This window comes from Miscanthus floridulus, chromosome 6 (assembly GCF_019320115.1).
Source record: "Miscanthus floridulus cultivar M001 chromosome 6, ASM1932011v1, whole genome shotgun sequence".
Lineage (NCBI taxonomy): Eukaryota > Viridiplantae > Streptophyta > Magnoliopsida > Poales > Poaceae > Miscanthus > Miscanthus floridulus.
In genome coordinates, this window is record NC_089585.1 from 142147191 (window position 1) to 142174773 (window position 27583).

Genomic DNA, 27583 nt, shown 5'->3' on the forward strand with positions numbered 1-27583 from the left:
GTAAAAAGTTTAAATTCATGGGGGAGCCCCCGTGTAAAATGTTCATGTGTGTTTTAATGACTGCAATCGGTTTTTGTTTTTGTGATAGAGTTGCTCCGTTCAGGGAAGCTTGTTCCCTTTCGTTCCTTAGTTTTCCCTTAGCATAATTTTGTTTTAAAATTCTTTCTTTCTCGTACCTGCCCGTTTGTTCAGTAGGCTGCAACTTTGCGAGCCCGAGGCGTGGCCCGCGACGCTCGGCCAGTCGTAATCATAGGAAAAGGCGGGGTGCGATTAGTCGGAATGTTCTAAAGCAAAGTTACGTAAGGTAAATCAAAGGAACAAACTGTCCTTTTATTTTGGGTAGGAAGGAGTTTCTCCATATGAAAGTAAAAGAGTACTTAAAGTAAAAACAAAAACAGAGGGGTAGTTGAGCCCCCTAGTGGAGCCCCCGAACGCCTCGTGCCGAAAAGTGTTCGGGTCGAGGTGCTTTTATAGGAGCGTTCGCTAAGTAAAGGTAAGACTGAAACTTAGAAAAAGAAGAAACGACATAGTTGTTCCAAGGTGCTCGGAGAGAGCGTCGTCATTGTTGTCCTTCAGTCGGTAGGCGTTCGGTCGGATCACTTCATCCTTCAGTCGCCTGGATCCTTGCCCGTTGCGCCCCCTTTGGTTGCTACTTCCTCGCCTTTTTCTTCCTTTGGCCTGCCAGCTTACCTTAGCAGGCGCTTGAGGAGCTGGCAGTCCTTGTAGAGGTGTTTGACAGGGTAGTCGTGGTTGGTGCACGGGCTCTCTATGAGATCGTGGAAGTGGCCCAGAGGGTCTTGTTGGGGCTGCGTGCCCGCATGATCGGCCATGGCGACCGACGCAAAGTTAGCCGGTTGGCGGTGATCCTTTCTGTTCTTTTTCCCCTCTGCGTGGAGGGGCCCTCGTCTTGATACTGGCGCTTGGCCTTACCTTTGTCGCGGCCTCCGTTGAAGCGCGGTGGGAACGACGCTTGCTGGAACGGTTGGACAAAGGTCCGTGGTCCTAGGCGGTCGGGGCTGTGACTCCGGTCGACGCTGCGCGTGTCTTGGTTCGGCCCGAGCCGCGCATAGATAGGCGGTCGGCACAGGGCGATCGTCAAGTCGAGGTGAGGTGCCATTGCGGCTTCCTGTGCCGCACTCTGTGGTTGTTGCGGTGATAGGGTGTAGTGCCCCATCTGCTGCATCCCTGTTCCCCGGACGAGGAGCGATGTCGTGAGTCGGCGTCGCGATATAGAGCACTCCACTTGTTGAATGGCGGCGGTTTCCAGCAGTGCCCGGAGGTTCTGGTGGATCGCCCGTTCGCGAAGGTCGTTCGGCTCGGGCAGGTCGCGCAGGAGCATTGCCGCCGCGGCAACGTTCTGACTGGCTCGAGCGAACTATGGGGGATTAGTCCCCCAAACCGTGATGTTGTGCTGGGGCTGATGGACGTGACCCCGAGCGCCGTTCACCGGTCTATGCGCATGGGGCGCAGTATGGTGCGCCGAGCGCGCTGGTGCAGTCGGTGGCTCATGCAGCCATCGTTGTCGTAGTTTCTCCCCACGCTCATGTGTGAGCTCGGGGGCCTCCGCATGAGGAGCCAGAGGGGCGTGAGTCCGTGAGAACTCCGCTTCCATCGGTGGGTGTCCCAGAGGGTCTGCCATGGCGCATTCCAAGGACAGACGGTGGCTAGGTGTCATGTCGCCGATGCTGGAGCCGTCGCTCTCGCCATCGTCATCCATGAGGTCGAACAAACAGGTGGGAGCATAGCTCGCCATTCCCACAAATTCGGATGTGAGAGGAGGCGGCGCGAGCATCCTTTGGAGCCCACGGGCGTATGCGTCCGCGGAAGATGCGAGGCCATAGGGGAACTGGTCGTACGGTGGTTGCGTTAGGGACAATGGGGTTCCGCCGAGTAATCGGCGGAAGATAGAGAATAGTGGGCGTTTTGTTCTTTCGGGTAGACCTTCCAGTCGGGAACTGGAATGTCCTCCTGGCCCGTTGTGTTTTTAGGCTCTTGGGCCGGCCCACGAGCTACATGCTGTGTTCATGAGCCGAGCCCTGACGTGGAAGCCGGTCCCCGAGGGACCCCGGGTTTATGAATCCGACACGACTAATTTATAAGACGAATCTTTTAAGCCTAATTAGTCCATGATTTGACACCATGGTGCTACAGTAAACATGTGCTAATGATAGGTTAGTTAGACTTAAAAAAACCATCTCGCAAATTAGCCTCCATCTATGTAATTGGTTTTATAATTAATCTATATTTAATGTTCTTTATTAATATCTAAATATTCGATGTGACATTAATTTTAGGAGCGACTAAAGGCCCCGTTCGCTGGTCTGAAACTTGGCTGAAACTGGTTGAAAACACTGTTCCGGCTGAATTGTTGTGAGAGAAAAACACTGTTTCGGCTAAAAAAAGAAGCCGAACAAACCGAATATGGGATAAGCCAAACATGGCCAAACAACCAAACACTAAACACTGACACTCCTGGTCTTGTCCGTGGACCTGCAAGGAAAGGATCCAGTCAAATCGATGCAACCGTGCGTGTGGTGTGTTCGTTCGGGAAAAAGAGAAAAGAAAATGTCATAAGTTCGTGAGCTCGTCACACCTCTTATCTTAGCAAGGAACCAAACGAATTCTTCGTAACTCATCGCAAGTCTGACTTGCACGGTAAAAAAAAACTTCATTTTTAATTAAATCCCACTAGATAAAATGGGAAGCAACTTCAATAAGAGTACTTGCTGTGTTGTCAAAAAGAGAGAGAGAGAGAGGAGTACTTTTTTTTTTGGGAAGCGAAGGAGTACTTGCTGTTGAACAAGTACAGTACCAGTCGCCGCCGCCCCGTCCCCTCCCCGGCCCCTGCCTCCGCGCCCCTCCCATTCCCCACCGCGCTTCAGATTCCACGGACGAGTAGAGGCAAAAGGTTGGAGCCGAATCGAGGCGCCACCGCTCTCCCGCCCGCCAGGCCGGCGAGCGAGAGCCAACGAGCCGCCGGGCCGAGGCGAAGCGCGCCGCCTCGTCCGCCCGCCCGCCCCGGTGCTCTCCTGGGCCACCGCGAGGCGGAGGTCCGCACCGGACTTCTCGCTGCCTCCGTCGGTTCCTGGTAAGGATGCAAGCCCTAGCCTTTGCGTGTGGAGTGGGTTGTTGTTCTAGGACCGGGTCCTGCCCCGCGGAATCGTCCCTCTCCCCTTTGCTCAGAGGCAAATCAAGCCCGAATCTTTCTTCTTGGGTTCGACCGGTTCGCTTGCTGTGCATGCGAAGGGGTGGGCAGCTTGCTGTCCCAGCAATTTGGGGGCTCGGCCGAAACGAACCCAATCGCCTTGCCATGCCCTGCTTGTTTGAACCAGTAGTAAGTAGCAGCAAGGTCGTTCATTATAGGAACTACTACTAAGATGCTCAGTGCTTATTTAGTTGCTCCACACCACAACGCTCTACATGTGAGGATTTATTTTAGTGCAACACCTGTAGTGTGTAATTCTAGCTACTTCTGGTGCTACCAACCCATAATGCCGAGTGTGTTTGCTTCTTAATGCGAATAAAAAGTCCCTCTTTTACCATCAAGCGACCTCCTTTGTTGTTGCCTTAGCTTCATCATAGGTAGAGTGCTCGTATTTTGTTCCTATAACCGTTTTCACAGTCGCAGTACCTAAAACTGAAATTTCTCAATGCCCTTTGTTTCCTGTAATTTATTTATTTAGCTTGAATTTTCCTTACTTATTTATCAATTAGTGGTGTATAGTGGATTTTACTTCATTATTGTTAAATACTTGCAGGTTGTGAACTATCTGATCAACCCTTATTGCTATGTATCGCTACTAGTCTTAAAACCCAATAGTTACTTGGAGATCAGATGCGACAAATATGCACACTAAAGGGGCTTCTTCAGATGCCATCAGAGTTAGCACTTCTAGTGCCCCTAGCACATCAAGCCATGGTTCTGCGCAAGATGACTATGATTCTTCTGGCGACGTGTACGTGTGGGGTGAAGTTATTTGTGACAACGCTGTAAGAGTTGGTCCCGATACAGTAATCAGGTCAACCGGGAAGGCTGATTTTCTATTGCCTAAGCCCCTGGAGTCCAAGCTAGTTCTTGATGTGTACCATGTGGATTGTGGGGTCAAGCACGCTGCTTTGGTCACAAAGAATGGGGAAGTGTTTACGTGGGGTGAGGAATCTGGAGGACGTCTTGGCCATGGATCAAGGGAGGACTCTGTTCACCCTCGTCTAGTTGAGTCGTTAGCTATTTGTAATGTGGACATTGTTGCTTGTGGGGAGTTTCACACCTGTGCTGTGACAACAGCTGGCGAACTTTACACCTGGGGTGATGGAACACATAATATTGGACTTCTAGGCAATGGTACCGATGTAAGCCACTGGATTCCTAAAAGAATTTCAGGAGCACTGGAGGGTCATCAAGTTGCTTATGTCTCTTGTGGGACCTGGCATACAGCCTTGGTTACGTCGAGAGGGCAGCTATTTACGTTTGGCGATGGTACATTCGGAGTTTTAGGACATGGAAACCGCGAAAGTTTTTCATGTCCAAGGGAGGTAGAGTCTTTATCGGGGCTGAAAACAATCGCTGTGGCTTGTGGTGTATGGCACACTGCAGCTGTTGTAGAAGTTATAGTCACCCAATCCAGTTCAAGTATGTCTTCTGGAAAGCTCTTCACATGGGGAGATGGAGACAAACATCGGCTTGGTCATGGTGACAAGGAACCAAGACTTAAGCCTACGTGTGTGGCTTCACTTATTGATTATGATTTCTGCAGGATAGCATGTGGTCATAGTCTTACTGTTGGACTGACAACATCTGGACAGGTTCTGAGCATGGGTAATACTGTCTACGGCCAGCTTGGGAATCCTCGTTCAGATGGTAAACTTCCATGCTTAGTTGAAGATATCATGGGTGAACATGTTGTCCAAGTTGCATGTGGTTCCTACCATGTTGCAGTCTTAACAAATAAGAGTGAGGTTTTCACATGGGGAAAGGGGGCCAATGGAAGACTGGGTCATGGAGACATAGAGGATAGGAAAATACCTACACTGGTTGAAGCATTGAGAGACAGGGCTGTTAGGCACATAGCTTGTGGTTCAAACTTCACTTCAGCTATATGCCAACATAAATGGGTTTCTGGAGCTGAGCAGTCGCAATGTGCCTCATGTCGGCAACCATTTGGGTTCACCAGGAAGAGGCATAATTGCCATAATTGTGGTCTTGTCCATTGTAATGCTTGCACCTCACATAAGGTCCTGAGAGCAGCATTGGCTCCTAATCCTGCAAAACCATACCGTGTTTGCGATTCATGTTTTATGAAATTGAACAGTGCAGCATACTCAAGTGCAGTTAATAAGAAGAAAGCGGCTGTGCCTCACCACTCTGGTGAAAGCAACAATGATGCTAAATTAGCTAGAGCAATTGTGCCCAGCAATTTGGATATGATTAGAAGTTTGGACAGCAAAGCAGCAAAACAAGGGAGGAAAACTGATGCACTGTCATTCCTTCGGACTCCCCAAATGAGTTCACTTCTTCAGCTGAGAGATATCGCTTTATCTGGCGGAATTGATATGAACAAGTCAGTTCCAAGAGCAGTTCGCACTTCAGTTCGATCATTGAACTCATCTAGGGCTGTTTCCCCTTTCTCTCGCAAGCCAAGTCCACCACGCTCAACCACACCAGTTCCAACAACTCATGGTCTTTCAGTTGCTAAAACTGCTGCTGATAGTCTTGCAAAAACTAACGAGATGTTAAGTCAAGAGGTTGAAAGACTCCGTGCACAGGTATTGACTTTGATTTATATACAAGCTTGCAGCTTTGTGTTATTACGTGGACAAACAATGAAATCTGTGGACCTCTTTAGGTTGATAATCTGAGGCACCGCTGCGAGCTTCAAGAACTTGAGTTGCAGAAATCAGCAAAGAAAGTACAAGAAGCCATGACAATGGTTTCAGAGGAATCTGCAAAGTCTAAAGCTGCTAAGGAAGTCATAAAGTCCCTAACAGCACAGGTAATATTGATTGGCTAAGAGTTTTCATGCCTTTCTAGTTACCCACAAATCTATACTGTTGTGTTCCTGTGGTTTTCATTGCAAATAGCCAATTATTTAAAATAATTGGCTATTAAGATTGCCAAGACATTTTCTTCATGCTTTTGGTCTTATGGTCATGGTTTGTTGTACTGAAAGCATATGTTCAAGAACAGCAATGGCTTTGTGTCATCAAATTATACAAATTCAAAATAATGTAGTACATATATAATCACCTTTTTGGTATAACTATATAGTTTATATACCCTTTACCCATATTATACTCTAGTAATACCCAAATAATGTAGTACCAAATATGTGGTACAAATATTATAAGATTTTAAAAATTGCTGGCTTCTTTCCAAAAAAAAAACTTGCATATTTGTTACCTAGCCTGTCAAAATATTAAATTATTGATTTCAGCTTACTTTATCTTGGCAAAGTGCCACCTTTCTTTGCTTGTTAGACTGAGATTGCTTTCTCTGATGATTGTTGCATCCATCTTTTGCTGTTGCTTGTTTAGCTCAAGGATATGGCTGAAAGACTACCTCCAGATCAGGGAGCCTTTGATGGCAGTGAAGCAAAACAAGCGCACGTTCCAAATGGCATTGAGATGTATGCTTCTATTTACACTGGCATGAATGGTATTCATCTGCCACGAAACGAGTCTATCAGTGCTGTAAGCACGCCTAGCCTGAACATCGGACGATCATTGCACCCAAATGGAATATCAAATCAGCATAAATCACCAGGAAGTATTAGTGAAAACAGCGAAGTGAGTGCTTACACCCATAGGGTTTCAGGTCCTCCTGAAGCTGAAAATCCGAATCGAAGGGGACATAGCAGTAGTGATGAGATGCTCAGTGCAAGCAGTAGAGCAGATGATAGTAGCAACAAGGATGCTAGGCCGCTTTTCAATGGCGAGGATGGTTACAAATCTCGGAGTGCAGTATCTTTGCCCAGCAACCAAGTTCAGGCTGAGTGGATTGAGCAGTATGAACCAGGTGTATACATAACACTGACAACTCTTCGTGATGGGACCCGAGATCTAAAGCGCGTACGCTTCAGGTAAGCAGCCTGTTCGCTTGGTCGTAAACGATTGTGGATTATAAGCCAGGACAGTATTTTTCTCTCACACCAAACCAGCCAGCAGTAATAATCCACGATCGTTTCAGCCGAAACGAATAGGCTGAAGGTTTCTTCTGTCGCCTTCATTAGGTGCTGTCAATTGCCATGGGGTTTCTCCTCTCCCCTGTTTGCAAATCACTTTGCTGATCCTGACATTCCATAACAGCTGGAACGTAGAGCTGCAGGTCACCTTTGGTACAGCCATATCAGCATATTGTAGAACACAACATAGAAATCTGTATTTTTTTACAAGAGTAACATTCTATCATCATTTGTGCTCAATGCTTTGTGCAATACAACAACAACAACAAAGCCAAGTCCCAAACAAGTTGGGGTAGGCTAGAGTTGAAACCCAACAAAAGCAATCAAGGTTCAGGCACGTGAATAACTGTTTTTCAAGCACTCCTATCTAAGGCTAAGTCTTTGGGTATATTCCATCATTTCAAGTCTCCTTTTATTGCCTCTACCCAAGTCAACTTCGGTCTTTCTCTGCCTCTCTTCACGTTACTATCCTGGCTTAGGATTCCATTACGCACCAGTGCCTCTGGAGGTCTTTGTTGGACATGTCCAAACCATCTCAACCGGTGTAGGACAAGCTTTTCTTCAATTGGTGCTACCCCTAATCTATCACGTATATCATCGTTCCGAACTCGATCCCTTCTTGTATGACCGCAAATCCAACGCAACATACGCATTTCCGCGATTTTAAATAATCAATTGACCCAGCTGTACAGATTTCCATGAACCAAGAAACGGTTGTTTGCTTCTGTGTTCATCTTTTAACACTCAGAAGCATCAATTTTACCAGTGTCACTTACCAGTGTCTCTGTCTCTTGTCTCAAAATTTTCTGCGCAGTCGAAGGCGTTTTGGGGAGCATCAGGCGGAGAGCTGGTGGAACGAGAACCGTGACAAGGTCTACGAGAAGTACAATGTGAGGAGCTCGGAGCGAGTATCGTCGGCATCATCGATCCGGTCAGCTCGATAAACCCCTCCTTCCTACTCACTGCCTGGCAGTGGTCATCAGAAAACTTGAAGTGGTAGCGCTGAAGCCAAAGTCAGCGTGGCAAGGCGCTGAGGAATTCTTTTTGCCCATGTAATGTCGATAATTCTTGTTACTGTTGTTGTGAAATTGAGTCAGTCTTCCATCCAAGGGCTCGTTACTCGTTAGGCTGCCCTGTTCCGATGTAATGTACATAGAGTTGTGGAACACCGAAACATGGAGTAGGGGGGTGGGCCGGCAGGGGGTGGGACAGTAGTGTGTTGACTGTTGAGGGGCCAGCCCAGCCCTTTTCTACCCTTTGAAAGCCTTGGCTGTTGTAGCCAATGCAGCTGTAAAGAAGTGGCAATTTTTTTTCCTCTCCAAAAATGTCATGTGCCACATTTTGGCCGCCAATTACATGTGTACATGCCAATGTTTGTTAAACTTAGGATTTTGGTTGCTGTCAATAGCTGCAGACTGCAGTTCTGATGGCCTATCGTTGGCAAGTAGGGCTTTTGAGATGCCGGGTGTCTCTTGTCTCATGGGTGCATATAGAGAGTTTGTAGGAAAAGAAAAGGCGACACAACAGCGATATGCTCAACTTGATGTTACAAAATTTAAAATTTCTCTAAAAAGTCTGACTCTTAAAATTTAAGAGTTGTCTAAAAAAACTTGATTTTTAAATATTGGGCTTCATGTCTACTTTTACTAGTAGCTGCTTACTCCTATATTTCTTTATTAATGCAGATTGGTCTGCATGTCTACTTTAATTAATCTGCATGTATACACGTGTAACCCTTCAAACTCTTGTCAAAGCTTCAGCAGAGGTCCAGTTTTGCTGACGGGTGCGCGTCTGGTGCACACATACCTTATCCGCCCGTGGCCTGGCCTCTCCATCTATCTCTATCTGTCTCTGCACTCCGCGGCAGCATCAGAGGAGCGGCGCGCATATCCCCTCCATGGATTCCTGCTTCCCTCTCCTTCCCTAGGCCAGCAGCTCCTTCCCTTCTTCCCTAGATAGATCCTGAAAGAAACGCACACAGGCATTAGCATTGTCATCCTCTTCCAGGAGGAGTCGAGAGAGAGAGGTTGACGATGGCGTTAGCCTGTACAGCAGCCAGGCTCGTCCACCGCCCCTGCATGGGCATGGTGTCCAAGCACCCAAGAACACCGCCGCCGCCGTCCATCTGCTGCCTACACCTCCACATCCTCCACCATAGGCCCGTCGCCAGCAGCCACTTCGCGCGCCACTCCGTCGACGTGTCCAAGGACGACAAGCCGCTTGAGACGCCGACGGCGACGACCACAGAGACAGAGAGCCCTCAGCCCGCCGCCGCTTTACAGGAGGAGGCCGAGGACGACGACGGCGGGCCAAAGCTGGACCCTCGGCGGTTCGAGGAGAAGTTCGCGGTGCTCAACACGGGGATCCACGAGTGCCGCTCCTGCGGGTACCGCTACGACCAGGCGGCGGGGGACCCGTCGTACCCGGTGCCGCCGGGCCTCCCCTTCGCGCAGCTGCCCGACGACTGGCGGTGCCCGACCTGCGGCGCTGCCCAATCCTTCTTCGAGAGCAAGAGCGTGGAGATCGCCGGGTTCGCACAGAACCAGCAGTTCGGGCTGGGCGGCAACTCCCTCACCTCTGGCCAGAAGGGCCTGCTCATCTACGGCAGCCTCCTCGTCGGCTTCCTCTTCTTCATCTCCGGCTACTTCCTGCAATGACGCTGCCCTTTCTGCTTTCCGTTTGTGTGAATACTTCTTACTCCATCCATAATAATAGCATGCATGTACTCCCCGCTCCCAGAGAAATGGAAACGAACTCCATTGATTTTGTGGCAATCATCATTCAGCATATCCTTGGAGAACTTCATTCATCATCAATTAACTAGAAAACCTTGGCCTTAGATTTTGATGCAGAATTCGTTTAAGTTTTGACGACAAATTAAGTCTGCCGTCAATAATTGATTGTAGCATATTTCTATATGTTATATATTACTGGCACAAAGAATTTTGCAAGAATGTATCATCAAGTGCATCAAATTTGTATTTTGGCAAGCTTTTGGGCAGACAGGTGCATATTCAAATATGATTCCAGCTTCAACAACACTGTCAATTTTGCCTTGCATTGCACATGGTCTAAAGTAGGCAGTGTTTGTCATCTATGGTTGCACAGTATATTGCCAAAACTAAAAGCAGCAAACGAATATACAAACCAATGAAATTGTTTAAAAACCCTTGACCGTACTAGAAATACTGCCATTTTATTTTTAGAATACCCTGTCACTTGTTGTATATGATGGAAGCCGATCACTATGTGTTATCGTGTTATACATGTCCCAGTTAGCTTAAAATCAAATGGTGGACGCGAGCTTATGACACTTGAAGTATGAACTGCACCAGAGTTGCAATTGGATATACTTGAAATATTTTGCATGGGGGATTTCATTTGTGGCTATGCAGGTTGTCCACTTTTTTGAACGATTGCATGATGTTCGCTTGAACAAGGAGTCTATGGGTATACTCCCCCTATCTCTGAATAAATCAATTTCTAGAATCTGTGCAAATCAAACTGACTTAAGTTTGACTAATTTTATAGAAAAGAGTAACAACATCTATGGTATAAAATGAGTACATTATGAAAATATATTCTATGGTATATCTAATTAAGTAATTATACTAATTTGTTGTCATAGATTTTGACGGTTTGTTCTAGAAATTTAGTTAAAGTTTAAAAAGCTTGGCTCAAGATAACTCTAAAAATCTATTTATTCAGGGACAAAGGAAGTATAACGAAAAGACAAAACTTGTGCTTTGTCCTTAGGTATAAGCCTTTTTTTCTCGTTTTCTTTTCTCAAAAAGACGGTGAGCTGCGTCACTGCTCAGGTCTATTTGGCACAGCTTTTTATGGTTCAGACTCCTCCTGCAAAAGCAATTATAACAACAATATTCGGCTCTCTCTTCACGAAAGCCATGTTTTGTGGCTTCTCCTGTACTGTAGCATGGAGCCGAAAGCCCTGCCGAACATGGCCTCGACAGGTTCTGAGATTGGTTCACGACACTACATGGCTTCTGCAGGCATCAGAAGACAAGGGACAGGGTGTAAACACCCACAAATGTGAGCCTCGCAGTACTGCAGTAGTGAGTAGTCATACGTCCAATCCAACCTTTCAGAATGGTTTAAGCCATCTCTCGAATTGAATTTGGACGCATATTCCTTCTTAAAGAAAAATCGCCTAGTTTCTTATAGGTTGAATCTCTTTTGTAAAAGAATGTAAACACCCAAGCGATTGCATCAACCATATCGTTAACCAAACCGAGGCTTCGATACTTTGGACCTGTATGCTTCGCTGAAATTTGACTTACGCTGATGCTGTGTGAGAGAAAAACATTGTTCGTTAGCTGAAAAGCACTGTTGGAGTAGTTTAACACATTTTTGCTCCTCTCTTAGTTGAACGATACAGCTCTTGCCCTGCCCATTCCTTAAAAAAGAATGAAGAAAGAAAAAACTCGTGTTTACTGATTATCATGCACGTCCAGGATCAGGTCGTGTATGACGATTTGGTGATAGAAATTTTGCGAGCATGTTGTGAGCAGCGAGAGCAGGACACCGAGGAAGTGGCCGGGGAGCAGCAGAGCATGCTCCTGCAGTCCAGCCTCCAAGTCCAAGCTGAACTGAATCCGATCCAGCTCAGCTGTGCTGCTGGCTGCTCTGGACGCCATCCATTCCAGCCACGCGCCCACGCCGCATCGTCGTCTCCGCGGAGTCCTGATCGTCACGCGCCACCTCCACCTGCCGTGCAATCTGGCCAGCCAGTCCGGCAGTCCCCACTCCCACGTCCACCCTTCCCCCACCATCCACCCACCAAAACACTGCATCAAATCCTCGCCGCGCCGCCAGGAGCCCAGCCGACGGCATGCCGCCGCCGCAGCCCAACTCCGCTCCCCGCCTCGCGCTTCCCGCCATGGCCCGATCCCGATCCCGATCCCAGACCCAGTCCCAGGCGGACCTCGACTTTCCGTCCCTCATCTCCGACCTCACCTCCCTACTCCTCCACTCCCCCGCCGGCGCCGCCTCCTCCTCCGGCCCCGTCTTCTCCTCCTCCTCCCTCTCCATCCCCACCCCGACTCCCAAGCCCAAGCCGAACCCCAGTCCCACATCAGCAACCGCGACCCCGACCCCGCTGGTGCGCGCCGCCATCGGGGCCTGCGCGGGCGCGGCGGCGGGGGCCTTCACCTACGCGGCGCTGCTCCCGATCGACGCCGTCAAGACGCGGCTCCAGGTGCAGGCGGCCGCCGCCCCCTCCGCCACCTCCTGGCAGGTCTTCCTCGACATCCTCCGCACCGACGGTCCGCTCGGCCTCTATCGCGGCCTCTCCGCCGTCATCCTCGGCTCCGCCTCCTCCTCCGCCGTCTACTTCGGCACCTGCGAGCTCGCCAAGTCGTTGCTCCGCCCGCACCTCCCGCCCTTCCTCGTGCCGCCGCTCGCGGGGGCCAGCGGCAACGTCTCTTCCTCCGCCATCATGGTTCCCAAGGAACTCATCACGCAGCGCCTCCAATCGGGCGCCGCCACGGGCCGCTCCTGGCAGGTGCTCCTCGGCATCCTCCGCGCCGACGGCTTCCTCGGCCTCTATGCTGGCTACGCCGCCACCCTGCTCCGCAACCTCCCCGCCGGGGTGCTCAGCTACTCCTCCTTCGAGTACCTCAAGGCGTTCACGCTCAAGCGGCGCGCCGGGGATAGCCTCACGCCCGGGGAGAGCGTCCTCTGCGGCGCCCTCGCGGGAGCCATCTCCGCTGCGCTCACCACCCCGCTCGACGTCGTCAAGACGCGCCTCATGACCAGGGTCGGCGCCGAGGGCAGCCGCACCGTGCTCGGCACCATGAGGGAGGTCGTCGCGGAGGAGGGGCTCGTCGGCCTGTCCCGTGGCATCGGGCCAAGGGTGCTGCACAACGCGTGCTTTGCCGCGCTCGGCTACTGTGCCTTCGAGACCGCGAGGCTTGCCATCCTGCAGTGCTACCTTGAACGCTGCCAAATCAAGGCCAAGGCCGCAGCACAGCCTGAGATGGAGCCTGGAGTTGCTGCTGCTGCTACTTGAGTTTGCTGCCTGCCTGCCTGCTTTCCTTTTGCGGCTTTTCCCCGAGCGAGGGAAGGTAACTGTTGCTGCTTCGTACTGTAGTCTGCTAGTGTTGGGAGTGTCAAGTTTTGTTTCAGTTAACAAATCTAGGTATATGCTACCTTCCAGCTGGTGTACCTGTTAAATCTCTCGGCTTTAGCACCATCAAATGTTCATTGTAGAGTTGAATGATAGCAGGCAATAAGAATGAAATCTATCGTTTGGTTACTCTATCACTCCTACACGTGTTTTACTTCACAGCTGATGGAGTATAGATTATGTTCATGCAGTGGCTATATTAACGCTCCTAGATGATTTTACCAAATAGATGTTTAAAATAATAATGCATTGGACATAAGAATGAAATCTACTATGATTGTGCTATATCCGTTCGCTGGTCTGAAACTTGGCTGAAAAACACTATTCCGGCTGGTTTGGTGTGAGAGAAAAACACTGTTCGGCTGGTTTGATGAACAGTAACTTGAGAGGGGTTCCAGCCGGCTGGCTGGTCTCAGTCAGACCAGCGAACGAGCCTGAGTATGATGGTTCAGGTGCATGAACTATGTTCCTCTATGGATGTGGGCACAATGGGATAATTCATGGTTTACATGAGCAAGTCTCTTTTAATTTAGTCCTTACCATCATCATCAGTCATTCAGTTGTCAGACAACTGTAAACTTTTAAAAGTCTGGGTGTTTCGGTTTACTACTGTTCAGAAATAGCATCACAGTTACAGAAGTTTCAACCAAATTAAACTTTAAAGTTAGTGGACATCAAAGGCAACATTGTAGTGGAAATTGGATACAATCCAGATCACTCCAAGGACTTAGAATGTGGCACCACTGCATGCAAGCACCTCTGGGGCAAATTGGCATGCTATGGCTCATCATTTGAAGTACTTTCTGCAGAACGAATCCGCAGCATGTGGGTAGTGAATCCTGATGAAATTCTCTAGGCACTTCTTGTAAGAGAAATCTGAACTCGATCCATCTGAGGACGCAACGTACAAGCACCTGCTGCTAGGGAAAGTTTGATGCTTATCGACCTGCAAGCAGGAAAACAGTTAACCAGAAGAGCATTTCCCTATGATTTCATTCCCATGCAAAGATGAGCTGCTTAGTGCTTACCATAATGTAGTTGCCCTGACCGGCCATCTTCTTCTCCTTCTCTGGGTGGTACATCAGAATCTTGTTCGCGATGAACATCTCATCATCCTGAGAAAGCTTCATGCCATCTCTGCAAATTATAAATCGAGGCAGACTGTGAATAAGGGATTCGGACACAGAAGGAGCACCTGGTGTCTCAAGGCAACAAAAAAAAAGGTACTATCGTTTACTGTTGCAGTTAATTGGATTTTGTGAAGCTCGAGCTAAATCTATCATGGCAATCCTATATTTCAGCATACTGCTTTAATTATCCTATTTACTTATCAAGCAGGTTTGTTTGTTCAAGCTGCATTAGGCCAGGAAATGTACCTTGATTCACGGATGATCCTCTTTACATTCTTAATGATTGGTTCGACATGTGTGTATATCTGCTGCTCCACTGGTGTGAAACTATAATTGATCCCACCTTGTCTAGCACTGTTGTTATTCTGGGCTCTCCAGTTCGTGCTGTTACTGCCTCCATGGTGTGATCCCTCTGATTTCCACATGCCTCTACCGCCACCTCTACAACCACCTCGACTAAAACCACTATTCTTCCTGTTCCATCCACCTGAGCTAGATGATTCTGCATTGGCAAAGTCCATGCCTCTACCGCCACCTCTACGACCACCTCGACCAAAACCACTATTCTTCGTATTCCATCCACCTGAGCTAGATGATTCTGCATTGGCAAAGTCCTGTGCGCCTGCAACATTTTCTCTACACCAACTTAGCTTGTTATTTTGGTATGTCGCAGCTTGGCTCCAGCTATGCTTTGGTTGCTTTCGCGCATATACTTGGCCGGTAAACTGTCTCTTGTTCTGTCCTCTGGTGCTAGTTGATTCTTCAAAAGCTGTACGGGGAGGACCCATTGGCTTATCATTTCTCCAGTTTGCAACTGAGTTCCATTTTATCTTATTTTGCATTTCCTGCTGTTCCTGTACACTGCTGCACATTCCAGCCCTACCCATAGAATCATGCAGCAGGGAATCACCTTTTGGCTTGTCTGTCCATGATATTGGACTAGTTCCACCAAAACATACCACCTCATCCTCTTGAACTTCGTCCTCTGGAAGCTGGTCAACGTCATACAAGCATAAACTGTGAGGAGCATCTGTCTTCTGTTCAGTAGCTCCTATTGTTCCAACGGCTTCGAGGAAGTCATATAAATTGTATTCTCTGAGTATTTCGTTGCTTGCAGACTGTGAGAGACCAAAATGAGTTCATAATAGATGAGAAATGGTAGATGATTTTGTTCTGTGAATAGCATAGATAGGTGAAATGTCCAAATTACCTGGTTCTCATCGTTCCAGTGGATTTTGAAAGCTGAGCCAGTCCCGATTGCTGCGTGATTACCCCAAGAGCAGGTTGACACAACACTAGTCAGCTGATCAGAGTCTACCTTCTCTGCACTCTTCTGGAAACATTGCATTGGTCTCTGCAGCATGTTTCCTCATTTTTGTATTATGGTTTGCAATAGGCACTGAAGCACCAAAATAGGGAACTCAAAAAAAAAAATGTACGACACTTACAGACAGTGTAGCTTCAGTAAATGGCGCCTGAACCTTCAGGGACTGGAATGTGGCCTTGGAACAAGATCTATTGAAGCCATGTAAGCTACCTGTGCAGGTCATGCTGCTTGCCACGGTTATCAGGTGCTCCATGAGAACTGATTTTGTAACCATCCCAACAGCCTTGGAAAGGTGCTGAAAGAATGATCCGAGAGGAGGGCAGAACATGAGAGACCTTTCAATATAAGCTTTAGTTGATCTGAATTAATCAGAAAGGCAGAAGACAAGAACCAACCTGCACGACTCGATCAAAGACGCATGAAATGCCAAACACCTTTTGAACTTCTTGGATATTGCAAGGTGCAGACCTGGTGGTGTCAATTAGATCCATCACAGGGACACATGCATCCATTACTACTCCCCAGGTGCCACCGCTCTCTGCAGCCGCTATCTTTTCCACTGTGATTTCCAGTGCCAGTTCTCCTTTTTGCTCTGCACTGGAGTTCTTGACCCAATGTGTTAATTGTGGTTCAACCCATATCAACTTAGCCTCCTGGACTCGAGGATCACCTATGAGATGAGGCAAGAGTGGTTCAACAGTAAGAAGAACTTCAAAAGGCATAATTTATGTATTTGTGTTTTCCATTCGATGTTATGTCAATGTGAATTATGTAATAACCTTTTATAATCGTGTCCAAGAGTATAGGAAAAATGGTATTGGTCATCATCTGGATAACATTAGATTCAGATAGCGCTGTGGTGATGCTTGCATGGATGAAACACTGCAAGCAGGAAACTTGCAAGGCTCGATCATCACCTATATCCTGGTCACACAAGCAGTATTCACTGCAAAGAGAAGACATCATGTTAAGAAGTTTACTAAGAAGGTATGAATTAGAACTGGACAATTTATGAGGTAAAAATTAGGTTATTACAGGCTTTAGCTAATATAGCTGAACTATGCCTATGTTACTCAATATTAGTGGGTCTAAACAGTAAGTAAGCATTTGAAAGAAATGGGAAAAAATATCCATGCTATTTCAGCACTATACTGTAGAAAAGTGAAGCACCTTGAAATTATTTCAGTTGTCTTCAAAATTTGCATCAACTGCCTATTTTTCGTTACATGTTTATTGATAATTTTTTGGCATGTTTGAATAATATTTCCCATAGTTATTTCCATCCGATTCAGTTGCTCCTACAGTGGCAACAGAAAGCAATATTATTTGTGACAATTCTGAATAATAGATAAATATTATTTCAGAAGTAGAATGATATACCTTATTTAGGTGAATGTGACCAACAAGGCATTGTGCTGCTTGAGTTGCTTCTTGCTGGTACCTGAAATAGGACAGTGATTGGACTGATAACAACATACGCTGAAACCATAAGTGATTGCTATTAGTATAACTCCACATTGTGGCTTAAGGTGGACTGAGCAAAGTTGAATAAAATACCAGTTTACATCAGCTCAGGTTATTTGTAATTTTCAAGTGTTATTAGCTTTTAAATCATTTTTGTAATATAATACTATCAACACAAAGTTTAGTCCAAGCATTCTTTTTAATCAAGTAGGCTAACAGTATTCAACAAATGCACTACAATGTGGTGAAATAAATAACTAGGAAGTGCATAGTGCATACTTGATGGAAACCTCAGTGGCACAATACTCCAATTTGATTCCTTTTAAGCAGGATTGCACCCTGAGTGCTGCTCTTTCCATACAAAACTTGAGTCCACAAAAGCATTTGTTCAGATACAAAATTGCCTTTTGGTCAATGGTACCAGTTTTAGAGCAAGCATCGGTAAGAAGTACTTCCTGTAAAGTAACATATAGAAGTCATTATACTCAACATATTAAATTATACTTGGAATGGAACGGATCTACTAAGCACTCCACCTTCATTGAGTCCCAAGATGTCATGTTTTTCTGATTTGGATCTAACACTGCCTTGTATGCAGCATTTGCAAATGCAGTGGCTGCTATGATGCCAATAGGATCACCTGGTGTCACAGAACGTGATACATTTGTCGAATCAAATTGTACAATTGAGTTGCTGTATGAAGTTCTCATGGTTCCATCATAGCATACTGTGACATCTCGGAGCATTGCCATCATGTTCTTAAAAAGATTGCCAGGTTCAGCCAGTCCTTTAGATGATGCGCGCTCTATCTTTTCCCTTACTGATATTGAGTGGAGTAGTTCCTCATATGGGTTTAAACCATTGTAAAATGAACTCGTAACAAAATCATGTCCCTTTGGTGGATCATAACACTTGGTGCTGCAGCTGCACTTTTCCAGAAAGTTGTAGCAGTCCTCCACTAAGTTGCTAGAATATAACCTACCAGTGCTTTGCAGTTGACGGCCCAAGAAACCAATCTGCTCAACTAATTTCTTCAGAGCTGAATCATTTTTTGGATCAACGAGCAGACCAAGGGCAGAGGAATTAGCAATGAAGTCCACAGTTGACTTGCTGAACTCATCGATCTCAAGCGAAATACTTTGATTTGCCTTCTGCATTCCACTCCGGCCATCAAGATCTTTCAAGCTAATGCTGAAACCATCCATAAACAATGATTCCATTAGGAGGGGCTGCAGAAGATTTATGAGCTTTATGGCCTCCCTTGGACCCTTTTCTGAAAGAGTTGACGAGATGATGGCAGTAACTGAGGCTCCAACAGTGTCCGGGTGGCTTGGTAAGATTCTTAATGCATCGGTAGCCTGTAGAATCTGAGGAATAGTCCAACGATCGCGAATAGTCTGACGATTGCGCGGTGGAATCATCCCTGATGGGAACATGGCAATTTGGTTTGCCTTTTCTCTAGAATACCATCTGTCACACATTATCTTCAGAGCTAGTAGGTAATCATTCTTGATCTGAAAGTTCAGCTTCGCATTGTGGGAGTTCAGCAGTTGTTTCTCCACAGTGAAGAGCTCTGCAGCTTCAACCCTTGCTGGAACTGATCTTGGGAAGAAGATGTGAACACAGTCGCCATCAAAATCTGCTCCAAGTGGGCCACAGATGAGCGGGTTGATCTTTATGGTGTGGTCATCATGGACGTGGACATATAAGGCTTGAACTGAGTGCATGTCAGTGCTTGGTGGTCTATTGAGGAAGACGAGATCCCCGTCAAGGACTCTTCGGTCTACAGTTTCACCAACCCTCAGCATGATGCGCTTCTTGTTTCCTTTCTTCCCATCCAAGTCATATGTGTTGGTATTGAGATCAGTGTATGTCAGGCATAGTCCTTTATCCATCATGTCTTGCAGCCGAGCAATGTTGTAGTTTGTGACACATTCTTGTACTGACATTCTTCTTGCTATTTCATCAGGCACCCCTACTACATCAAGGCCAATGTATGGGTCACCAGTGATCACTGCACGGCACGTGTAGCTTGAACTCTTACTAAGGAAGAGGGCCTTCATATTTTTATGCCACTGTTTTGGTGCAGGCTGTCTTGTAAAGGTGGCATGCTGGGAAACCTTCGAAAGACATAAGACGATAACACATTATGTTGCTGCACTTATGATAAAAAGGGCGTACCCAGTGTAGAGAGCTCCGGCTCTGTGCGGGGTCTGGGGAAGGGTGTCAGTGGCAAGCCTTACCCTCGCCTGTGCAATGCGAGGAAACCGCGACTCGAACCCGGGACCTTCCGGTCACAGGCGGTAAGACTCTACCACTTGCACCAGGCCCGCCCTTCGCTGCTGCAGTTATGATCAATAACATAATTTCTACTTTATTTTACAGATTAGCTATAGGTACCTTTGCTGCCCCTCCCATATTCATGTAATCGGCGACAGCTACCTGAAGATCATCTGCCCCTAACTCACGTGCTTCAAAATTTGGGTGGTTGATATTTAAGCTTTTGATTTGTTCTATCGTGCGTAGGACTTTCCACAACAAGCCTTTTGGTGTTTCCTAAATCAGGAAGGGACAATCAGGAGTAATTATAATGATCTGGAAGGAGGGGGTCCTATGCAAACAGGTAATCTCATTGTTTTATCAGGAGATACTTACAGGAGGGCACATTTCTGTGTTCTCATCTAACATATTTGAAATGTGCAGGCAATTGGGTGGGACGGACATGTTATCCATCACAAATCCATCCTGAAGATTGTATCCCCTAGCAGCAAGCCTAGCTCTTGTTTCTTCAGTGATCTTTTTCATTATGTCCTGAACCTAAGAAATCGAAGAACAAGCTGTGAGTCCCTCTGAACAAGCTGTGAGTACATTGGAAAGGTTTCAGGAGTGTAGATATTGCTCAGAATCGTCGAGTACCTCTTTTGGATGTAAGGGGCGGCGGTGAGATGAACCGCTTGTGTGGAAGCCAAATTGATCAAGGAAGTTCCAAAACCCATCAGCAACCTCTTGCTTTAATGGCACTTTCAGTTCCAAGCTACGGGCGCCATTGGATTTCTTCACTTGACTGACATATAGTGGTGTGAGATCCTGGAACAAGAGGAATGCAGGGATTTGTAAGAGCGGCACTATTTAATTTTTCAAGCAAAGTAGTGCTCCAGATTGCACTTTTTTTACATCAGGAATGTGCTGAACATAGGAAATTGTGACCATCAGACATGATTTGATATTTGAGGATATATATGTGTTCCAACCAACCCAAGTGATTAAGTGAGCAAATTTGTATGAACAATATGACAGGAAGGATACTGTCATTTGATCAGTCACAAATTATTATGGAGTACCTGACAGTATGAACATGAGGTGAATCTGCTTTCTTTCCCGGTGCCCTTCTGCTTGAGCATAATAAACAAAAAAAGAAGAAGCATGTGAGGCATTATGTTTGTAACTGTAACAGATATGATTTCTCTGAATTGTGGCAGGGTTCTTGTCCGTGGCTGGCTGACACGCGCGTACCTTGGGTTTCTTGAGGCGGAGGCAACGGAGGCAGACGAGGTTGAGTATCTTCCCCAGCTCGGCGATGTGGCTGGGGTGGTAGATGGGTTCCGGCAGCTTGATGAAGCCGAAATGCCCTTCGCATTTGTCGAGCTGTGTGGCGCCGCAGGACTCGCATCTACTGCCGTCCTGCAGGGGCAGCCCCAGCGATGGGTTGTCCTGGAGCTGGCTGCAGTGCGTGATCGGGATGGGGTCCTCCACCGGATGTGCCATGAGCTTCTGCCATTGTTCATCGGAGAAGAAGATGCATGAGCTAGGCAGACAAGGAGAGTTGATGGAAGGAGACAACTAACGTGAAGGGAAGAGAGGAGAGGTGCTTACGATCTCCTCGTTGCTTGCGACGCTGAGTTTGACCCGGCGGATGAAGGCCTCTGGGACGGTCAGGCCAGCAGCTGCCGGATCGTCGTCCTCCATTCCGATGTTTTTGTTGAGTTGAGTAGGAGCTGGGAAGGGGCGAAGGCAGCAGGAGCAAGAACGAGGAAGAACCAGATGCCGGTACTAGCTTTGTTGAGTTGAGTAGGAGCTGGGAAGGGGGGAGGCAGCGGGAGCAAGATCGCTAACCAACCAACAGCAGAAGGGTTTCAGTCTGAAGAGGTCTCCTACGTACAGCCTCGTCGCCTGTCTTTCAAAGCAGGCACATGCCATTGCTAGCTGCACTAGTGCAAGCCTGCCTGCCTACCTAGTGCCTACACCTACTACTGTACCCCTCTCAAGTCTCAACCTGCGCTAGCTGCTTGCTTCCGTTGCTTGGGATTCATTGCCCTATTTCAGTGAACTCCGTTGAGTAAATGAACGAAAAGGGTGGGTTGGTAGGGCAACATAATGTGCAAATCAATCAATCTGTATAAACTTAGAAACTATCGATCAGAACCATTAGATGCTGATCCAATAGATGGGGTGAGGGGACTTAAGCGCAAAAAAAAAGGTCGACGGGTGGGGGTTTAAGCGCAAAAAAATCCCACCTCTCATCCCATCCATTACATCAGCATCTAGTGGTCCTGATTCATAGTTTCTAAGTTTGCACAGCACATACGTTGCCGTGTTGTGTTGGGACCCCGTGCTTGCACCGAAAAAACTTACTCGTCCGTCCCCAAAGAAACAGAGAGAGAGAGAGACAAGGATAGGATTCTAACTTGTAACAGGATAACAGGACGGGGAAGATGGAGAATACGAGTAGCAATATTCAGCTCTCCTCACAGCCTTGAAAGGGTCCATGATTTTTGTACTCTGAAGAAGTGTTTCAGTCTCGTCAGACTTGAATACAAGATGTAATATATAAATGCAATGTAGTTTTTTAACTGAAATACATACGGCATGTTCGTGGTACAAAAATCATGATTGATTATCTGATTCCCTTTTTTTTAAAAAAAATACGTGTACAATGTGGAAGTGAGTTGGTACAATGCATGTTATAATAATGTTCTTCTCAATTAGCTATACAGAAGCATGACAGGCTCATGTGAAGAAGGAAAACTCAGAAATTTCATGTTACCTTTTTGATTGGCTAGCTGCTGATGGTCACCTAGCACAGCTGCTGCGTTATTATTGGTCCAAGATCTCATCTTCTCCAGACAAGCATGGGTACAAAAGGCAAGTGCAAGCATATGTAGGACTAGGATGAAAACGGATCGGATACGGACGGATATCACTGATATTACATTTGTTTTTATATTTCTGTCCAGATTCGGATTCGAATACGGACAGTGTCAACCATGTCGGATAAGATACGATTAGAAATCGACATCATAAATATGCTATTTGAGTATTCGGATACGGATAAGGTATCGGATGTTAAATATCCGGATTCAGATACAGACAGATCTAAACCCCTCTAAACGGATTCGGTCTCGAATACGGTCGAAAAATATCCGTACCGTTTTCATCCCTAGGACTGTAGGAGGGGCAGCCCGCAGCCGTCTTAGCTTCATAGAACTGGACGCATAAACCTCTGCTCTTTTTTTTTGAAGTAAAATATCTATTAATCACTTTGTCCAGCCAACTCACTGGACACTAGAACAGCAACGTATTCAGGTAAATGGACCTGCCACAAAACAGGCCCATTATTACAATTTAGACCAATTGCTGCTACTGTATGAGCTACTGAATTACAAGCCCTAGGGCAATGAGAAACAGAGCTCCGAACAAAATCATACATCATTTTTGCTCTTATTTCTCTAAACATAGTGCCTAAAAAAGATCTATCAAAATATATTCCGTTTAAGGCACTGACCACGTTGACAGCATCAGTTTCCACAATAATGCGTTGCATGACTCCTTTCAAGAAAGCCATTGCTTCAGCTTGTTGTGCATTCAACATAAAAGATTCGGATCCTGCTCCAGCAGCAACTGCACCAACAACAACAATAAAGCCTTTAAATTTCAAAGAAGTTGAGATAGGCTAGAGTTGAAATCCAGCAGAAGCAATCAAGGTTCAGGCACGTGAATAGCTGTTTTCTAAGCACTTCTATCTAAGGCTAAGTCTTTGGGTATATTCTATCCTTTCAAGTCTTCTTTTATTGCCTCTACCCAAATCAACTTCGGTCTTCCTCTGCCTCTCTTCACGTTACTATCCTAGCTTAGGATTTCACTACGCACCGGTGCCTCTGGAGGTCTCCGTTGGACATGTTCAAACCATCTCAACCGGTGTTGGACAAGCTTTTCTTCAATTGGTGTTACCCCTAATCTATCACGTATATCATCGTTCCGAACTCGATCCCTTCTTGTATGACCGCAAATCCAACGCAACATACGCATTTCCGTGACACTTATCTATTGAACACGTCGTCTTTTCGTAGGCCAATATTCTGCACCATACAACATAGCAGGTCTAATCGTCGTCCTATAAAACTTGTCTTTTAGCTTCTGTGGTACCCTTTTGTCACATAGGACACCAGATGCTTGGCGCCACTCCATCCACTCTACTTTAATTCTATGGCTAATATCTTCATCAATATCCACGTATCTCTGTAGTATTGATCCTAAATATCGAAATGTATCCTTCCTAGGCACTACTTGACTTTCCAAACTAATATATTCCTCCTTCCGAGTAGTAGTACCGAACTCACATCTCATATACTCAGTTTTAGTTCTACTGAGTCTAAAACCTTTGGACTCCAAAGTCTCTCGCCATAACTCTAGTTTTTTATTCACTCATGTCCGGCTTTCATCAACTAGCACTACATCGTCCGTGAAAAGCATACACCAAGGAATGTCCCCTTGTATGTCCCTTGTGACCTCATCCATTACTAAGGCAAACAGATAAGGGCTCAAAGCTGACCCTTGATGTAGTCCTATCCTAATTGGGAAGTCATCCGTGTCTCCTTCACTTGTTCGAACACTAGTCACAACATTGTTGTACATGTCCTTAATGCGCCCGACGTACTTCGTTGGGACTTTATGTTTGACGAAAGCCCTCCACATAACATTCCTTGGTATTTTATCATAAGCCTTCTCCAAGTCAATAAAAACCATGTGTAGGTCCTTCTTCTTCTCCCTATACCGCTCCATAACTTGTCTTATTAAGAAAATGGCTTCCATGGTTGATCTTCCGGGCATGAAACCAAATTGGTTCATAGAGACCCGCGTTATTGCTCTCAAGCGATGCTCGATAACTCTCTCCCATAGCTTCATAGTATGGCTCATCAACTTAATTCCTCGGTAATTAGTACAACTTTGAATCCTTTATTCTTGTAGATCAGTACCAATATACTTCTCCTCCACTCGTCAGGCATCTTGTTCGATCGAAAAATATGGTTGAACAGCTTGGTTAGCCACACTATAGCTATGTCCCCGAGGCATCTCCATACCTCGATTGGGATATCATCCGGTCCCATCGCCTTACCTCCTTTCATTCTTTTCAATGCCTCTCTAACCTCATATTCTTAGATTCTCCGCACAAAGCGTCTATTGGTGTCATCAAAAGAGTCATCCAACTAAAAGGTTGTGTCCGTATTATCACCATTGAACAATTTATCAAAATACTCTTGCCATTGATGTCGGATCTCATCCTCCTTCACCAAGAGATGCTCCTTTTCATCCTCAATGCACTTCACTTGGTTGAAGTCCCTTGTCTTTCTCTCACGAACCCTAGCCATCCTATAAATGTCATTCTCTCCTTCATTCGTACTCAAATGTTGGTAAAGATCCTCGTACGCTCTACCCTTTGCCACACTTACAGCTCGCTTTGCAGTCTTCTTTGCCACCTTGTATTTCTCTATGTTGTCCACACTCCTGTCATGGTACAAGCGTCTATAGCATTCTTTCTTCTCCTTAATAGCCCTTTGGACTTCCTCGTTCCACCACCAAGTATCTTTAGCCTCGCCTCTACTTCCTTTGGTTACTCCACACACCTCTGAGGCCACCTTCCGAATGTTGGTTGCCATTTTCTCCCACATGTTGTTTATGTCCTCTTCTTCCTTCCAAGAGCCCTCTTTGATAACCCTTTCCCTGAATACCTCTGACGTCTCTCCTTTCAGTTTCCACCACTTTGTTCTTTCAATCTTAGCTTGTTTATCCCTACGGGCACGCACCTGAAAACAAAAGTCTGCCACCAAAAACTTATGTTGAGAAACAACACACTCCCCTGGTATCACCTTGCAATCCAAGCATGCTCGTTTGTCCTTTCTTCTTGCGAGGACAAAGTCAATCTGGCTAGAGTGTTGTCCGCTACTGAAGGTTACTAGATGAGATTCTCTCTTTCTAAAGAAAGTGTTGGCTATCATCAGATCAAAAGCTACCGTGAAGTCCAGAACTTCCTCCCCCTCCTGATTCCTACTACCATACTCAAAACCTCCATGAACTACCTCGAAACCTGCGCTTATAGTACCTACATGCCCATTAAGATCTCCTCCTATAAAAAGCTTCTAACTACTAGGTACAGCTCTAATCAGGCCATCTAAGTCTTCCTAGAACTGTCTCTTAGCACTCTCGTCGAGGCCTACTTGGGGGGGCATACGCACTAATTACGTTCAAGACCATATCACCAACGACAAGCTTGACTAAGATAATCCTATCTCCTTGCCTTCTCACTCCCACCACACCATTCTTGAGGCTCTTATCAATCAAAACTCCTACTCCATTTCTATTCGCGGCTGTCCCTATGTACCAAAGCTTGAAACATGTATTGTCCACCTTCTTCGCCTTTTGACCCTTCCATTTAGTCTCTTGAACGCATAATATATTTACATGCCTCCTAGTCGTGGTATCAACTAATTCTCTTAACTTATCTGTAAGCAACCCTACATTCCAACTACCTAAACGAATCCTAGTTGGTTCGACTAGCTTCCTTACCCTTCGCACCCGTCGACTCAGATGTGAAGACCCTTTGAAAGTGCATTTGCCCCCTATGTGGGTTTTTGTGTATTGATGACATTCAAATTAGGGATTAATGTGATCCTAATAAGATATGTCGTAGCTATTAGTCCCATGAAAGATTCAAAGAGTTGATATAGATGAAATGGTATCCCTCAATTCTTGAAGTTGTAAAGGCGGACGAACTCAAAATGCTCTCCAAAGGTTTTAATTTTGTTTTTGAGTTTAGGATCCACCGCACTATAAAGAAGGATGCAAACTTATTTGGTCTGAGAAAGATAGAGTGCTCAAACATAAAAATAAAATCAAAAGAGAGACACTCTAGCACTTCATGAGCACATAGAATAATTTTATGTGACTGACGGTGTCTGTGGCAGAACCGCCTAATCTAATACCTCCTAGGAGTGCTCGTCTTCCATTAGACACTAAGCACCCAGGGGAGAACACTACATTACTCGGTCCCGTCGGGCACACCTCAGGGGAGAACCCAAAAATCCACATTTTTTGCCATCAAGATCACAAATGAGAGAATAAAGCTTACATCATTCTTACCCATTTCTTACATCACTTTAATACAATATTAGAGTATAATATTTATTATTATAACAGTGGAATGTAATCATATTATCAGAGTTATAAATAATTTAATTGAACAACGGAATATAAACATGTGATCAGAATTACAGCAGAAATAAATATCTAATCATGACATGATGAAGCATTGATAAATGACTAGGACAACATATTATAAAACTTTCATTTATAAAAACATTTAGTAAGAGTTATAAATAAAAACTACGATCGCAGCGTAAAGGAATCCTCGCTGAGCCCACCAGGAGGAGTCCACACACAAGAGTCAGCTCTAGCATCCACCTATCACCTACAACAGGGGGAATAAAACCCTGAGTACTCAATTGTACTCAGCAAGACTTACCCGATAGAAGGAAAGAAAAGACTCTAAGGATATGCAAGGCTATCTAGCTTGTGGGTTTATTGCATTTGCATGAAGCATTACTAAGCGTGCGTCCTTATATTTGATTTTTATTAATAGCCGCATTGGTTCATTAACTAACCATTCTATGTAAGCACATGTGCTACTTTCAAGCAGGTGGTAAGCAATCAGAGTTTCTTTTTCCATCTTCCATCTTTTATCTTTCAGTTCTTATTACGATGCTAAACCGTAGACAAGCCGTACCGGATCGTCCGACGATTCGCGAATCAATGCCCCCAGCTAGGTACCTCGAAAACACACGCCCCGCTTGCACCCCGGGCACAAGCAGGACCAACCCATCACCCTCCTGTCCTAGGGTCCTAAGTCCCCGTCCAAACTGGGACTCCAAGCCCCCGCCCCTGAGTCCTGGGCTCAGTGCGGTGCAAGGACCTCCTCCACCAAAACAAAACCCTGACAGTCGGTCCAAAAAGAGCCAGAACCCACGACAAGAGAGCAATAAGTCTTCCAAGCGCCCATACACAAGTA

At 46.1% G+C, this 27583-nt stretch overlaps 3 protein-coding genes and 1 long non-coding RNA gene across 4 annotated transcripts; 3 read left to right on the forward strand and 1 right to left on the reverse strand.

The window, feature by feature from the left end:
- Positions 1-2806: 2806 nt before the first annotated feature.
- Positions 2807-13452, forward strand: LOC136457185 (PH, RCC1 and FYVE domains-containing protein 1-like). Its single transcript, XM_066457227.1, has 6 exons — positions 2807-3088; positions 3759-5763; positions 5844-5990; positions 6532-7076; positions 7993-8068; positions 12700-13452. The coding sequence occupies exons 2-6, from the start codon at positions 3847-3849 to the stop codon at positions 13204-13206; spliced, it is 3192 nt and encodes a 1063-aa protein (XP_066313324.1). The 5' UTR covers positions 2807-3088; positions 3759-3846; the 3' UTR covers positions 13207-13452.
- Positions 8985-9994, forward strand: LOC136457183 (uncharacterized). The gene has a single exon (XM_066457226.1). The coding sequence runs from the start codon at positions 9212-9214 to the stop codon at positions 9833-9835; it is 624 nt and encodes a 207-aa protein (XP_066313323.1). The 5' UTR covers positions 8985-9211; the 3' UTR covers positions 9836-9994.
- A 133-nt stretch (positions 13453-13585) lies between the features above and the next one.
- On the reverse strand, positions 13586-22113 carry LOC136457182 (DNA-directed RNA polymerase V subunit 1-like). Its single transcript, XM_066457225.1, has 17 exons — positions 21118-22113; positions 20758-21015; positions 20586-20633; positions 20161-20331; positions 19900-20061; positions 19645-19800; positions 17781-19364; positions 17524-17699; positions 17161-17221; positions 16951-17078; positions 16560-16726; positions 16176-16450; positions 15902-16075; positions 15664-15807; positions 14700-15571; positions 14352-14460; positions 13586-14269 (listed from the first exon to the last, which is right to left on the reverse strand). The coding sequence occupies exons 1-17, from the start codon at positions 21208-21210 to the stop codon at positions 14111-14113; spliced, it is 4737 nt and encodes a 1578-aa protein (XP_066313322.1). The 5' UTR covers positions 21211-22113; the 3' UTR covers positions 13586-14110.
- Positions 18978-20896, forward strand: LOC136457186 (uncharacterized). The gene is made up of 5 exons (XR_010759690.1): positions 18978-19112; positions 19214-19547; positions 19630-19867; positions 19948-20604; positions 20724-20896. It is a non-coding gene; the product is annotated as an uncharacterized lncRNA (long non-coding RNA).
- Positions 22114-27583: the final 5470 nt, after the last annotated feature.